General features: G+C 37.8%; 1 protein-coding gene across 1 annotated transcript; it reads left to right on the top strand.

The window, feature by feature from the left end:
• The first annotated feature begins 7338 nt into the window (after positions 1-7338).
• On the top strand, positions 7339-14599 carry OTULINL (OTU deubiquitinase with linear linkage specificity like). Its single transcript, XM_015813008.1, has 7 exons — positions 7339-7484; positions 8504-8535; positions 8639-8730; positions 10801-10950; positions 11712-11840; positions 12705-12977; positions 14296-14599. Exons 1-7 carry the CDS (start codon positions 7414-7416, stop codon positions 14473-14475), a joined length of 927 nt encoding a protein of 308 aa, XP_015668494.1. The 5' UTR covers positions 7339-7413; the 3' UTR covers positions 14476-14599.
• The last annotated feature ends 539 nt before the right edge of the window (positions 14600-15138 follow it).

Raw genomic sequence — 15138 nt, 5'->3', positions numbered from 1 at the left:
GTCGCCAAGCAAGGCTGTCCGCCATTTTTTCCCCCTTTTCTGGCGGGTGCCTTACCTCCCTTGAGCTGGGCCAGCTGGTGGTCGGCCTGCTCCGTCTCTGCCGCTTGCAGCTACGCCTCGGCCGGCGCAGGGGGGGGAACCATGCATGCGCAGTGCTCCCGGGCAGGGAAAGTCCTCGACTTTTGACCGGTTGGATAGTCCTCAACTTACGACCAGTTTAGTCCTCGACGTACGACCGGTTTAGTCCTCGACTTATGACTGGTTTAGTCATCGACTTACGACCGGTTGGGGGTCGCGGCATTAAAAAGGTTGAGAACCACTGCACTAAGCTGTAGCTCTTCCATATGAAAATTCAAAAGATTTCTTCAAAGTTTTGCCTTAATTCTGCTCTTTTCCTAATGTTTTGTAAGAAAGAAGCTTTACAACATTTTTCAGATATAATTATCTCTTGGCATTAGTACTCATGTGTTGTTGAGGAAGGGAAGTGTTTTCCATCAAAAAAATATTAAGATTAAAATTGTGAAGCAAAAGAGCAGCTTTGAGGCCTGTGGATGTTGAGTTGCAAATTTGAAATAGCTGTGCAGTTTTTAACAAAACCACACTTGGTATAGGTGTGGCATGCAAACACAAAGAAATGAAATCAGCTGCTGTTGGTTCTGCCCTGTATTGCTGAAATTCTGAATCCAAAGTCCAGGTTCATGTACAATTCTTTTTCAGTTCCCTTTGTCATTGAGAGGTATATCTCAAGCTAAGTGGGTGGATGAAATTGCAATAAAGCAGATAATCGTTGGCTGAAAATTCTTTCCCAGATAGTGTGTTGATCAAAAGTACGATATCAAACTGGAGTGACATATTCAAAAGTGTCCATCACATTCAATCATGGACTCCATATCTTAAATATATTTATTAATTACTTGTATGGAGAGGTAAAGGAAATATTTATTGTATTTGCAGTTGACATGACACATGAAATAGATAATATCCTATAATAATTTATACTGTATGTGGTTTGATAGAGTAATGTATAAAGTAACAGAAAATGAACAGAAAATGAAAAAATGCCCTTTGTGGAACAAAATCAAATGCACAGAAATAGAATGGGAGATATCTCCTGTGATAGGAATGTAGAAAAGATAAATGCAATTTTGGCTACATGAACAGAAATGTAGTTTCCAAACTCTAAGAAACAGTAGTTCATCTTTATTTTTGTTGGTCAGACCATACCTTGAGTATTGTATACAGAATCAGACAAAGCAGAAAAAAGATGATCAGGGTTTAAAACTGAATCCTAGGAATAGAAATGAACAGAATTGGGACTGTTTAGTGCTAGGAAGAGAAGACTGAGCAGAATATGATAGAATCTGATAGAAGTTCAAAACCTATTCTATACCCCTCCAAAATGCAGCACATAAAGTTAAGTTAAACATGTTCTGGGAGAGAGAAGTTCCCTGAGGATGGGCTCCAGCGCGAATCCGAAAGTTCAGAAGATTAATTTCCTGGTCCTGGTGACCAACCCAGATTGGATCCATGAATCAAAACTGTAGGGTTGAAAGGGATCTTGGAGTGCTTCTATTCCAACCCCCTGCCTAAGGCAGGAGTCCTAGTACCCTTGGACAAATGGCTGAAAACCTCCAGCAATGGAGCACCTTTAACTCCAGGAAGCAAGCTGTTCCACTGCTTAATAGTTTTACTGTGCGGAAATTCCTCCTTGTTTCCATGTTGGATGAGCTTCCACCCATTTCTTCTTGTCTTATACTCAAGTGTAAGCCTCTGTATCATGTCTTTGATCTTTGCACCTGAGAGACAACTTGATAGCTTGTCTAGTCTGCAGATTGCTGATCCTGTACCTCTGAGAAGTGAGTGACCAATCACCACCATCACATTCCTTTTCCTCTTTGGGGCACCCAGCAGACTCCTTCTCTGACAGTCTGTGCTACTTTTCTTTCCGTCACTGGAACAGAAGACTCTTCTTCAGATGTCTGCATGTCTTCTTCCAAAGGGAGGGTACGTAGTTGATTGTTAAGCTCCAGTGACAGGGATAGTTTTTTCAGTTCTTTTGTTCTCCCAGTGACATGCTGCCATCATTCCTCCTATAGGGTTCCATATTTCTGGGTAGTTGTTTCTTCCTTGCTGTGTTCAGTTTGTAGACAGACTTTTTGCCTTTGCTTTTCCCGATTTAGATTCTTAGCTGTAAGATTTGCATGCCGTTAAACATGTAGGCCACTAGGTTGATTCAATGAAATGAAGTCCCTTTCTCTGTTGCTCATGGTGAGCTCTTCTCCAGTCTATACAAACACTCTTATGAAAACCCACACACAGAGATCAATATTTACATTTTGATTCTCACCACCCACTGGAGCATAACATAGGAGTTATCAGAACCCTATACAACTGAGCTGAAGGCCTACCTACCAGCAAAGAGGGGAAAGAAAAAGAAAACCACATCAAAGAAGCTCTCAGAACTTGTGGCTATCCCAAGTGGGCCTTCATCAAATCCCAAAAAAGACCCAGCAGGAGCTACTCCATAACAGACAAAGAAGAAAACAATAAATGAAGCAACATAGTCATTCCATACATTGCAGGAATATCGGAAAAACTCAGGAGGGTCTTCAGCCAACACAATATACATGCACACGTCAAACCCAAGAATACACTAAGACAGAAACTTGTCCACCCCAAGGATAAAACACCCAGACACAAACTGAGCAATGTGGTATATGCAGTACCATGTGCAGATCTGTACATTGGGGAAACAAAACAACCATTTCATAAACGCATGGCACAACATAGGAGAACAAACTTATCAGGACAAGATTCAGCAGTCCATCTGTATTTAAAAGACAAAGGCAAGGAGTATAAATCTTTCATTCCCCACCATCCAGTCAAAGCTGAAGAAGCTTCTTGGATAAGAAGTGAAATGTCTTCAAAGAAAAACAAGAAAGTCCAGTTGCCTCATGAAAAAGCATCTTTGCAACAACTATGACCTGAATGACTTGAGAATCTCCATAGACATTCCAACAGGGACTAAACTCTCATCTATCAGGAAAAATGCATTTAGCAGTGGACTTGGTGGCTACCCAACTATATGGTTCTGTGTTCAGACTTGGATGTCTTTTTGCTTTCTAACCCAACACAAAATTAGAAAGAAATTATTTAAAAGGGATCAGGACTCTTTCAGTTTAAGTTAATTTTCCAAAAAATAGAATAGAATGAGGCCAAATTTGGTCTGCCAAGTGCAGTGGAAAAAAATACCAATAATTAAAGAGGATCCAACAATAATTTTATTGAAGCTAGCACATTGCAGTGAGTCATTGATATACTGCTACAAAGAATAAAGAACACTAGAGTGCCTTAACAAGCTCTTATATAAGATTACAATGATTGAAGGTAAGCACGTACAGTATATACACACTGGACCATTGACAAATAATTGTCTTACAAATTGTAAAGAATACAGCTTGGGATTTAGAAAGGAATCTATTCCTCTGTGCCAGGAAAGAGAACATTTTGTAATGCAGGATACTGAGAACTGTGATAACCAGTCAAGTTGATTGTTGTTCTAACAGTTTGAACATGCATCCCTCTTTGAAGGGGAGAGTTATATAAATCCATCTGGAATTAATGTCCTTGAGAATGTTGCAGTTTATGGAGACATGCAATTTGTGAATTCTTGTCCTAGATTCAAGTGTAAGCCTCTCATTTGCTATTCATTAATGTAACAAAGGTTTCAGCTCCAGGGGATATATATCATGGGAGAGTAGTTGTGGCATGCATAGAGGGGACATAGTTTAGCAATTAAGACTATAGATAAATTGACTTTTATATTAAAGAGATAAGGAGGGCAAAGATACTCAGTAATTATTGATGACCTGTCTATGAGCTCACAGAAGGAATGCAGAATGCATGGAAGAATCCAGCAAAATTTTCATGTTCAAAAATTAGCTAGATTTATGTAGAGGTTGCAATATTCATTAGAACAGTGGTTCTCAACCTTTTTAATGCCGCGACCCCAACCGGTCGTAAGTCGAGGACTAAACCGGTCGTAAGTCGAGGACTAAACCAGTCGTAAGTCGAGGACTAAACCGGTCGTAAGTCGAGGACTACCCAACCGGTCGTAAGTCGAGGACTTTCCCTGCCCGGGAGTGCCGCGCATGTGTGGTTCCGCCCCCTGCGCCAGCCGAGGCGTAGCTGGCAAGCGGCAGAGACGGAGCAGGCCGACCACCAGCTGGCCCAGCCCAAGGGAGGTAAGGCACCCGCCGGAAAAGGGGAAAAAAATGGCGGACAAAAAAAATGGCCGACAGCCTTGCTTGGCGACCCCCGTGAAATGGTCGATCGACCCCAAATGGGGTCCCGACCCACAGGTTGAGAACCACTGCATTAGAAGATACAGTTGGGTAGCGGCTTGGAATGTTGCCAACAACATTCTTGCATTCCTCTCCCAGAATAGATTCTCCTATTAGGGGGTTTTGAAAGAATTCCAAAAGTTATGATCTGGCTTTTTCTACATAAAAGTAAGGCCCCTTTTAGAATCATCTGCCTTGCTTTGCAATTACAATTTGAGAGAGAGTGTTGTTTTTAACCTTGACTTCGGCTGCATATGTCATGACATTTCTTATTATCGCATCCCTTCTTGTTAGCTGAATGTCTTAGGCAAATCAAACATGAAATAATTTCAAACATGTTTTTTTATCTTGCATTACTTATCACAATTATATATTGTTCTTGGAAAAAAATAATTGTTGGAAGGGCTGTCAAAACATTTTGCTTTTTTTCTGGCTGTTCATAGCTCTAACTGTGGCTGACCCTTAATTCCAGCTGCCCATCACTAAATGTAGACCTTGCTGATTTCTGCAACTTCCTGGGTTTCCACCCAATCATCGGCAAACATAAAACTTGATACCTGAGGTAATCCACTTTATGTGGTCAAAGAGAATAAAAGAACACCAAAAAAAAGGAATGAACTTTCTTGATGTTAGGTAATGCATAAGTGGTAAAAGAAGCAATTGCCCACACTTTAAATGCCCCACTCCATATGATGGAAAGGTAGAATAAAAACAGATGATTTAAATCAGAGGTCCCCAACCTTTTGGGCACCAGGGACCGGTTCCGTGGAGACAGGTTTTTCCACGGACTGGAGAGTGCATGGTTTTGTGTGCTGCCTGCATCCCACGGATGGAGCTTTGCTTGTTTGTGCAGACCAGTTGCTGGCATGCCGTGGCCCGGTACCAGGCCATGGCCCGGGGGTTGGGGACCCCTGATCTAAATGCTCCATCATATTTGAGGAAGGTTCAGCTGAAGCTAAATCCTTTATCTGGATGGCCGGAATCAGGATTGTTTTTACTATAGATTGATTGCAATTTTCTTTCCTGGCTTGCCAAGTGTTTGGCCAGCTTATTTATTAAATTTATATCCCACCTTTTGTTCAGAAGTTTAAGGTAATCTACATAGCCTTTCCTTTCTTTATCTATGCCTTTGTTTCTTTCACTTTTCCCTTCCATACAACTTCTGATACTAGAGGGAAATTAAATACTCTCCACAGGGATATAATGTGACTGCTTACTTAGAAGCTGTCCTACTCAGTATTCACCATTTTATCATGCTCATTTTTCCTTTTTCCTTAATTATCTGAATTGTCACATTTTTAAAAAAAAACAGCTTAAATTTTACATGCTTAATGCTTAAAAAAAATCTGAAGTTTACCTGACTGCCTTATTTTACTCATGTATGGATATGTCATACAGGCTACCATGATATATATATACCTGATGCTGTATTCTTTCTAGGAAGGATAATCTGGGAGTGGGTTACCACAACACGGCTGACACAGTCTAAAGAGAAGCACAAATGAGTGGGGATACAGTGCCAGATTGCCACGGGAACTGAGGGCTACCCCAATTGCATAAGGAGTGCCATCTTTCAACAAACCTCATCCAACTTCACAATGGCTAACAGGTTATCATTTCTTGGATTTTGTGTGCTTTTACATTGAAAAAATAAAGAGAAAACAAATATGTAGTAGCCAGATCAGAGTTGGAGCCATGGAAGGGGAAGACTTAGCTTTCCTTCCCGCCTCTCATTTCCCATTTGAGAATAGCCCTATTTTAAAATGTTTCTAGTTCTTTCTCCGTACTACCAATTAAAAAGGAAATCTAGCTTCAGGCTGCACCTTCTTTCTGGGTTAGTATGACATAAGAGTCCCAAAACAAAAAATAATAATTTCCCCTTATTTTTAAAAATTCTGAGATTAGATTGGGTATCAACTTTGAGGGCCACTCAGGATGGACTTTGTAGTATTGTACTTGCTAACTAACGTAGTTATTTTGTATTTTGATTTGACTCATTTTTATCTCTTTTTAAAAGATAACTTTTAACATTCCTAAATTTCAAGATAAAAAACTGCCTTTGTTCCCCAGGTCAGAATAGGATGGGATCTCTGGAGTTTATCTTCTGATAAGAGAAAGCTTGTTAGTGCTAATTGGTATTTGGTTTGTCTCTCTGTGATCTTCAAACAGCCTTATGACTTTTTTCCTCATCAACATCTTAAATTTTACGCCCCTGCTTTCCTCGGGCTTCATTTCAATGGGTATATGTGTGGTCACATGTAATATGTTCAACTCCATGTAACTGATTTTCTATGCAAAGGAAGGGTTATTTTTGTTCCGTCCAATCAACTTTTCTCTTGTAATTTCCTTTGATGTACTAACTATAAAAAGGACTGAAAGCTCGGTCTCAGAATTCTCTCTTTGCGTTAGAGGAATCCTTTTTAATCAGAACATTCTGAATAAATCATAATAAAATGATATTCCTGCCTTGATGCCTTTATGGAGTCTGGGCATGCTGGGGTCACAGCCTAAGTCATTTTCGGCTAACAACCTGACCAGAGTACTACTTTTGCATGTGACACTGGACTTCTCATTGCAAATACAGCCAGTAGTTGGGTTTGTATAGCCATGGCAATAATATACAGTTGGCATGAACACAGCCGTACTTTGTCAAAGTTTCAGCTTCAGATGTTGTGTTTTTTAAATGATCTCTGCAGTGCTTTACAGTGGATCTTGAGCACTTTAAAACAGCTGCAATCCAGGAGAAAGACACAGCAGCTTTAATGCTTCTTTTATGCTATCTGTATACAGAAGCATATTTTGGGGATTCAGTCCAAAGCCCACAGCCCCTGCCTGCTACAGCATGTTGTGTAAACATGGCCCAAAATGGATGCCTGAGGCATATTTTTATATTGTTTAAAGAGGACAAATCTTGTATCTTTTTTAAAAAAGTTTCATTTGCTAGTGTGTAAATTTCATGAAACTTAATCCTTTCTCTGTTCTAGGCTAAAATGAAGTACAGTCTTGAAGCAGAACTGACTGCCACTCCTATTCCCTGTTACAAGCAGCATAAGAAGAATTTGGGTTAACTATGACAGTTTTTGCTACTGCTCTTTGGTTTTGTAGGCAACTGTGTGCATATCTAGCTTATCTCCTGAAAAGGTCAGTTTTAAGTGAGAAACCTGAGAATTCATTTTCTCTAGATAGAATACTGTTTATAGTATCCAGTCAAATATTTTTGGAGCCTTACACTGCAAATATATTTAATAGATACTCAGACATATAACAGAATGTTTCATTGTGGAGTATTTCCTGTTTGGGATTCTAGCAGTTCCACATCATTGCCTCCTGGGTTTTTTTTCTTTTAGTGTTTTGTTCTGAAGATGCCAAGCACGCTTAGTGCTTACTGACAAAATCTTGGGAGGAGGAAAAGTATCTTTCATAGCATTTTTCCTTAAAAGTTCACTTCTACAAAATTTGGAGTTCAGTTAAGTCCACTTAGAATTTCCCCTGGCTATACGGTAGAAGCCTTGGTGCTCATAACATTTCCTCAAAAAGAGGGGAAAATATACCGCTCCTGGATATGGAGAGTGTCTTTACCTATCACAGTTAATGAATTTTGATAACTCATTTAATTTGAAAGCCACATGATGATTTGCTTCTCTGTGGTTTAGCAATAGCAATAACACTTAGACTTATATACCACCCCATAGTTCTTTACAGTCCTCTCTAAGCAGTTTACAGAGTCAGCATATTGCCCCCAACAATCTGGGTCCTCATTTTACCAACCTTGAAGCAATGGAAGGCTGAGTCAACCTTGAGATGGTCAGGATCGAAGGAATCGAACTCCTGTCAGTGAGCAGAGTTAGCCTACAATACTGCTTTCTAACTACTAGGCCACCACAGTGTTTAGTACATCACATGCTCCTAGCTAGTTTGGTTTGTAAGCCCTGGTTTATGACTTAGTCTGTCGTATGAAACTGGAAAAAAATTGATTCATTCAGTTAATTGATTAAGCAAACTATACCATGCCATACTTTGTGAGCCCAGCCTTTTGTTGCACAAATAAATACTTTTCTGTCATCCCCAAGCCTCTAGCTAGCTTTCCCAATGTTATAAAATTGTGTGAAAACTCGGTTGCTTCACATGCTCTGACTGCTGATCTTTTGCTTGGATTTCAGGTGCAGCAGATATCTACAGAGAATATTCACAAGTAAAATTTGTGGTATTGTTATGTCTGCATGTGTGTATGCTAAAAAACCTTTAGTAATATAAACAGATTCATCTTATTAAGTCATACTTGACATTTTGTTTAGATAACCGAAGTGTTTGGGGCGAAACTGATTTACTCGCTTTCTGTGCAAAAGAATGGAAAGGAGAAACAGAGCAGGCAAAACAAATGAGAGAGGTGAGCTGCCAAGCACAAAATGGCGTTCTTTTCAATGACTGGACAATCAAAATGTCTTCTCCGTTGGGGCAACAATGATATCTCAATATATAAGAAGAGAAATATCAAATTGAGAATTGCATAACCCAAACTTGTTTTCTCTAATGAAATTATATGTTAACCTCAAAACTATTTTCAAAATGGGGAGAAAAATGTAGACATGTTTACATGCTGTTTTAACATTGTAGATTAAAAATATTAATTCATCTTGTGTACTGTTTAGAGTGCTGGACTAGAACAGGAGAGTCCCAAGTTCAGTACCCCATTTAATTATGTAGCACGCTTGGTGACTGGCATAGGTACTGTTGGGAAACTACCAGCCAGGCAAGGAGGAGGGATCGAGCAGGGAGTTAGCTATGAGTCATTGTGCAGCTGCAAAAGACCTAGGACTGACACACACATGCACACACACAAACACACACCTGAGTTCCATGGAACTTGTTCCCAAGAGGTGACAAGCAGTCTGGGGAGATTCTTGAATTGTAGGTAGAATAAAGTAGTCAACTTGAACATTTTACACATGGATCCTGTTGCTTGCACGTGACATGTAACATCTCTCAGCTCAATGTAATTCACAGGATTTTCATATTGCACATAAAAATGGGGGATGATTTCATGTACATTGCTGCGAGCTAAGAGATTACAAAAATTCATAATCATATTTTTCTTTACTTATAAAATTAAGTTTAGATTTGGGAAGTTGTACCATATGAAATAAAGAGAGCCAATTTGGTCTAGTGGTTAAGACACCAGGCTAGAAAGCAGGAGACAGTGAGTTCAAATCCCGCCTTAGTCATGAAAGTTAGTTGGGTGACTTTGGGCCAGTCACACTCTCTCACCCAACCTACCTCACAAGGTTGTTGGGGAAGGTGTGTTGGAAATGCTCGCTACATCAAGTTATTTGTAAAGAAATAAAGATTGGATATAAATAAATAAAAAATAACAGGTTTAAAGAAATTATCATGATAATATTTAGAATTAAGAGCAGTTTTCCAAGTTCCCTAATTTTGTTTAAACGAAAGAGGATGTTTTTTGTTTTTCTCCCATATTTTTTGCCCATTATTTTGTTAGATATATAGCTAGATAGTAGATATAAACTTTCCTGTGAAGTAATTTGGGCTTAATGACCTAAAATGAGATTCCTTGGGGGAATAATAAGTAGAGGTAGGTTCTTGAACAGTTAAGTAAACTTACTCTATTTTTAGTGATGTTCTGAGGTCTCCCTGAATTAATATTGAGATTATCCTCTTTGTTTCCAAAAAGGGCTCATTTTAACTGCATTTCTGTTGGCATTCCGCAGTTTTGTTTTCTACTTTGTTTAATTCATTCTGACTTACTGCATATTAACCTTGTGAGAATTAATGGGGAATTGTTTTGTGAACTGGTATCATGGTGTGAAAATTGTGTAATTTTTAAAATGTTATTAACTGCCGTTTGAAAGATAAGCATTATGCTACATAGATAAACACTTTTTTTCCTGCTGTTAATTAAAGGACTGCTTGCTACACTATAAATCTTTTTATACCTGGGATCATTAGCAGATGCTAACATTAACAACAAGAGTATATTAATAGGGGCGAGCTTGGATGCAGCCTAATCAGGAGTGACAGTTAAAGTTTGGATTCCTTTACCTAGGACAAACTTAATAATATTCTTTAAAATTGTATTGGTTCAGAGCTGTTTTTCCTCATTTTTGAAAATGCAATGCTGCCTTTCTGAATTGGCTTGTTGAAGCCTTTTTATGTAACTGGTATCTGCAGTATATGGATGGGGTATTTTGCTACTCTGGATTTTAATTTGATAATCAAATTGATTATGTTTGTAGAAAAGATAATACAGTTTGGTCCCATCTATCAGGGGAAGGGGGTTATGCAGGCCACTAAAAGGTTGCTGGGGACCACATGTGGCCAAGTGACCTACATTTTACAAGTAATTATGTTCTCTAATTACTTAATTATGTAATTACTATTACTCAAACTATTGCTCTGACTAGTCATTTGTCCCATCTACCCTCTTTTTATTTTTTCAAAGTGTTACAAAACATTATTTTGGAGGTACCATGTGAAATGTATCAGACAGGTCAGTGGAGATAAGTACTGTTTACTAAGAGCTGTGCTATTCCAGATATTCAGCCAAGGTCTCCCTCTTCCATCATGGACTAAGGCCACAGATATACTAAAGGTAAATCACAAAATAAATGATGATCTATAGAAAAAAAAGACTTTTTTAATGTTTAGATTTTTAAAGGTACAATTGTAAAAGTGGAATCACTTTCATATACTTTTGAACTTTGAGTTCAGGTATAGCAGAACTTAATAATGTATCTTGCCTCCCAGTTTTTCAGAAATCTGGAAGTATCTTTTATTTGGAAGCAAATATTCTTTTTTGAAACATCAGGATGAGAAAGCATAGGTGAATTATACTTGTTATCCCTATACTTGTAGCTTTTATCTACAGGTAGTCTTCAACTTATGACTGGTTGCTTAATGAATATTCAAGTTACAACAGACTCAAAAAACAGTTATGACCTGTCCTTGAAGTTATGACTGATGCACCACCACCAGTCACACGGTCCAATTTCAGATGCTTAGTAACTGGCTCACATTTATTATGAATTGCAGTGTCCCATGGTCCCCTGAATGTGTTTTGCAATGTTTGCTGTTTTCCAGCAAAAAACGCCCATTGGATAAGCTAGATTCAGACTTATAACCATGTGATTACCTTAATAACCACATGATTAGCTTAATGATTGTGGTGACTTTATAAAAATGGTCATAAAATTGAGTCCAGTCGCATGTGAACTTACGACTACAACCATTTATGACCAAAAGTTCGGGCTCAATTGTGGTCATAAGTTGAGGACTATCTGTAAATAATTTAGGGTATCCTAATTTCCTATTGAATTTTTCCACTGAGGAATCAGTTGTGCTCTTCTTTTTCAGCTCCCTGAAAAACTTCTTTATTCACAAGGATGTAATTGGATCCAACAGTACAGCTTCGGATCACAACAATATACAGGTTCAAATACACTAGGAAAATTACGTAAATGTATTGAAGCATTAAAAGGACAGGTAAGTGGGCAGATATTAAGGGATAAATTAAAATCTAAAGCTTACTGGTACTATAACTATTATTAGTTAGTAAAATATAAAGTAGCTAACTAAAACTCAGGTCGACCAATCAGTATATGGTTGGGGAAGCATATAAATATTGAAGGGAACATTTTAAATGCTTTTTTTTTTTAAAAAAAAGTTTGATAATATGCCTTAGAATGTATTTTAAAATTATTTTGCTTTACAAGATACTCAATTTCTTGCATTATTTCTGTAACCATGAGTTAACATTTCTTTTAGTATCTCAGAAAAGCATTGTGGTTTTGATAATCTGCAAATATATTTACCTTATGTGAGGTTAAAAACTGTTGATTTAGCCCCTCAAAACTGCTTAAAGGTGTAATTTTGTCATACTAATGTAGCCTCTCTTGAAGAACATTCCTTTGAGGTAAACGTATTATTTAATGAATTGACTGCATTATACATAGCATCCTTCATTCCTGTGAGCCACTCCATGAACTGGTGGACTATTCCTGTTTAAAATACCAGCCGTTCATTCATTTCCTCTTTCTGGATGTCATACTCCATTCTTTTTCTCTCCATGTTTGTCTTCACCCTTTCCCAAAATAATCAGTCAAATTCCTCAGTCCTCACTCAGCTGTTCTAGGGGTCTTCTCCTCCTTCTCCTTCTCCTCCTCCTCCTTCTTATTTCCTCCAGCTTGGTTCTTACAAGTGCCTCCACCTATTAATGCCTACCTCTTGTATGCAGATCCATTTTTACTGTGAGTAGATACGATACCAAAAATATTTTCCCCAAAATAAAACAACTATTTCACATAGATCCGAAGAGCTAATTTTCTCTCATCCTATTCTCTTTTGTAGTGGATGGAAATCAGTGGTATTAAGGATCAAGCTCAACGACATAATTTTTGCAATGCACTTTTTACCGGTGGAAGCATGGAGCATAAGTGCTATGAGGCCATAAAATTCATCATGCTCTATCAAGTAATAGAAGCTTATGAATGCTTGGCCAGTAACCAGGAATGCATTCCAAACTTTTTCAGTGACCTTTTTAGACGGGATACTTCTTTGGACCCTTTAAGTTACATGATGAATCATCTGAATTCAATAGGGGACAGAAGAGGTCTTGATCAGGTAAACGCCAAACAAAATTTAATAAATTTTGGCATTAAAAAAAGAACTTTGGAGGCTTAAATTGATTTACTTCTATGCTGTCCAGAGCAAGAAAAGTAGTAGTAGGCTAAGATTTTGTGCCATATTTTTAAATCACAGGGCTTAATAAGTGATCCGTTTTCTGTTTCTGCTTATTTTGCAAGGTTTCTTTTTACTTGTATTTTTCATATAGAAGGAAAAAAACTACATCTTCTGATCATACTCCAGTTTTGTTTTTTTGATACCAGAGAAAGGCTTTTTTTGCAATAGTGGCAAAAAAGGCTTTTTTATTCTCAGTGACTTTTTATGTTTCATAAAAGCATAACAATTTGTAGGATCCAATCTGGGTCAGTCACCAGGACCAGAGATTTTGTCTTCTGAGCTTTCAGACTTGTGCTGGAGCCCATCTTCAGGGAACTTGAACAATCAGTTTTGCAGCTACTAAGATTGTTGGTTGAGCAGGCACAAAAACAGCCAGGCAAGTGACTGAAGCCTGGGAAACAGGCCCCTTGTCAATCAACATGAGTGCTGATTTATCACCAGCTTATCAAGTACTTATAAGGCAAGGGCTGGACAGCCAATGACTTAATAGCCAATCATCAACACACACCAATCAGCATCTAAAAAGCCACATACGACAGGCGCCATATAAATACCACACAGAGAACAGCATGCACTCTGGTAGAGAGAAATTCCCTGAAGATGGGCTCCAGCATGAGTCCAAAAGCTTGGAAGATGAAACCTTTGGTCCTAGTGGCTAACCTAGATTGGATCCTGCAACATTATCCTGGGACACATATATTTGCCTTCATTCATAAAAAGTGTTATATTGGGAATATGCTACTTTTAGCTTTTGCCACATTTAGTTCACTGTTTGTGTTTTTGTGGAAGTGGAGATCACCTTGCCCATTAATTTTAGAAATAAAATACCTGTTACGTCACAAATATATTAACTTGATTGGCCATACTTTTTTTTCCAGGTCTCTCTGTTTGTATATTTTGTCACATTTTTCATTGCTTTTAAAGGTCTTAATTAGTGCAAATTCTTATCGATCTAGTTTGAAGAATATATTGCTTGAAATGGGAGGGGCTTGGTATGGTTCAGAGGGAAATGGATTACTTCCTTCCTGAATCAACATGTTTTATGGACTCATGTGCATAAGAAGCTAAAATATACACACTAGTTTATGAGAAAAAAGTGGCCAAATCAACCATCTTAATTATGAATTAATTTACACGGGTTGTACATTATAACTTGTCTTTTCTATAGATTGTAAGTTTCATTTTTTCTCCTCCACAGATTGATCTGTTTCTCCTTGGGCATTCTCTTGAAATAAAAATAATAGTTTATAGGTTGTGTAAGATTAATACCAAAGATTTCCTAGAAACGTACACAGATGAATATCAGAGGGATTGGCACGAGGTTCTCCTTCTAACTGAAGATGACCGTCATTATCACATTCCTGTTGCTAAGATATGACTTTTTCAGGCTGACAAATATTTCCACATCAAACCCTTCTGAAGAAATTTGTTCAGATGAATGGCATACTGTATTTAAGAAATATCTCTGCTAAATAAAAATATGTATGAAAGAGTTGTTGGCCAGGCTATTTTTAAGTTGAATCTACTCCCAATTTTTTTCTTTGTAAGGAATAAAATGATGAAATCATGTACTGTATGTCAAAATGAAGTTTCCACTACCTGGATATTATAATGCTAATTAACACAAGATTGTATGTTTGTGTTAAATCCATTTCTATTAAGGACAAAAGTGCCTCAAATTTTAACAATAATTCCTTCACCTCCAGTAAGTAAACCATCATTCTAAGACAAAAATGACTGAAGAATCTTTAATTTAAAAAAAGGTTCCACATCTTCTCCATCTCGCACTTTACTAAAGAATTCAGCAAACTATAATGTAAAATATGTACATGTATAATATAAATTATAACACTCAAAAGTCTCTGGAGATGAGAGAGAGAGAGAGAGATGTCTGTTTATAAATCATTCTAAGCTAAAAGTCGGTTTGTTTCTTTTTTAGCTTGGTTTGAATAACTTATAAACTACAGTGCACAAAGTAAGATATTACATTAAATCTGAAAATAACATGACCACATTATCTGATTTGTGCTTACTGCTACAC

This window comes from Protobothrops mucrosquamatus, unplaced genomic scaffold (genome assembly GCF_001527695.2).
Source record: "Protobothrops mucrosquamatus isolate PMUCROS unplaced genomic scaffold, P.Mucros_1.0 scaffold126, whole genome shotgun sequence".
Lineage (NCBI taxonomy): Eukaryota > Metazoa > Chordata > Lepidosauria > Squamata > Viperidae > Protobothrops > Protobothrops mucrosquamatus.
Note: the sequence above shows the minus strand (reverse complement) of the source record. Positions and strands in the feature narration are given on the sequence as shown.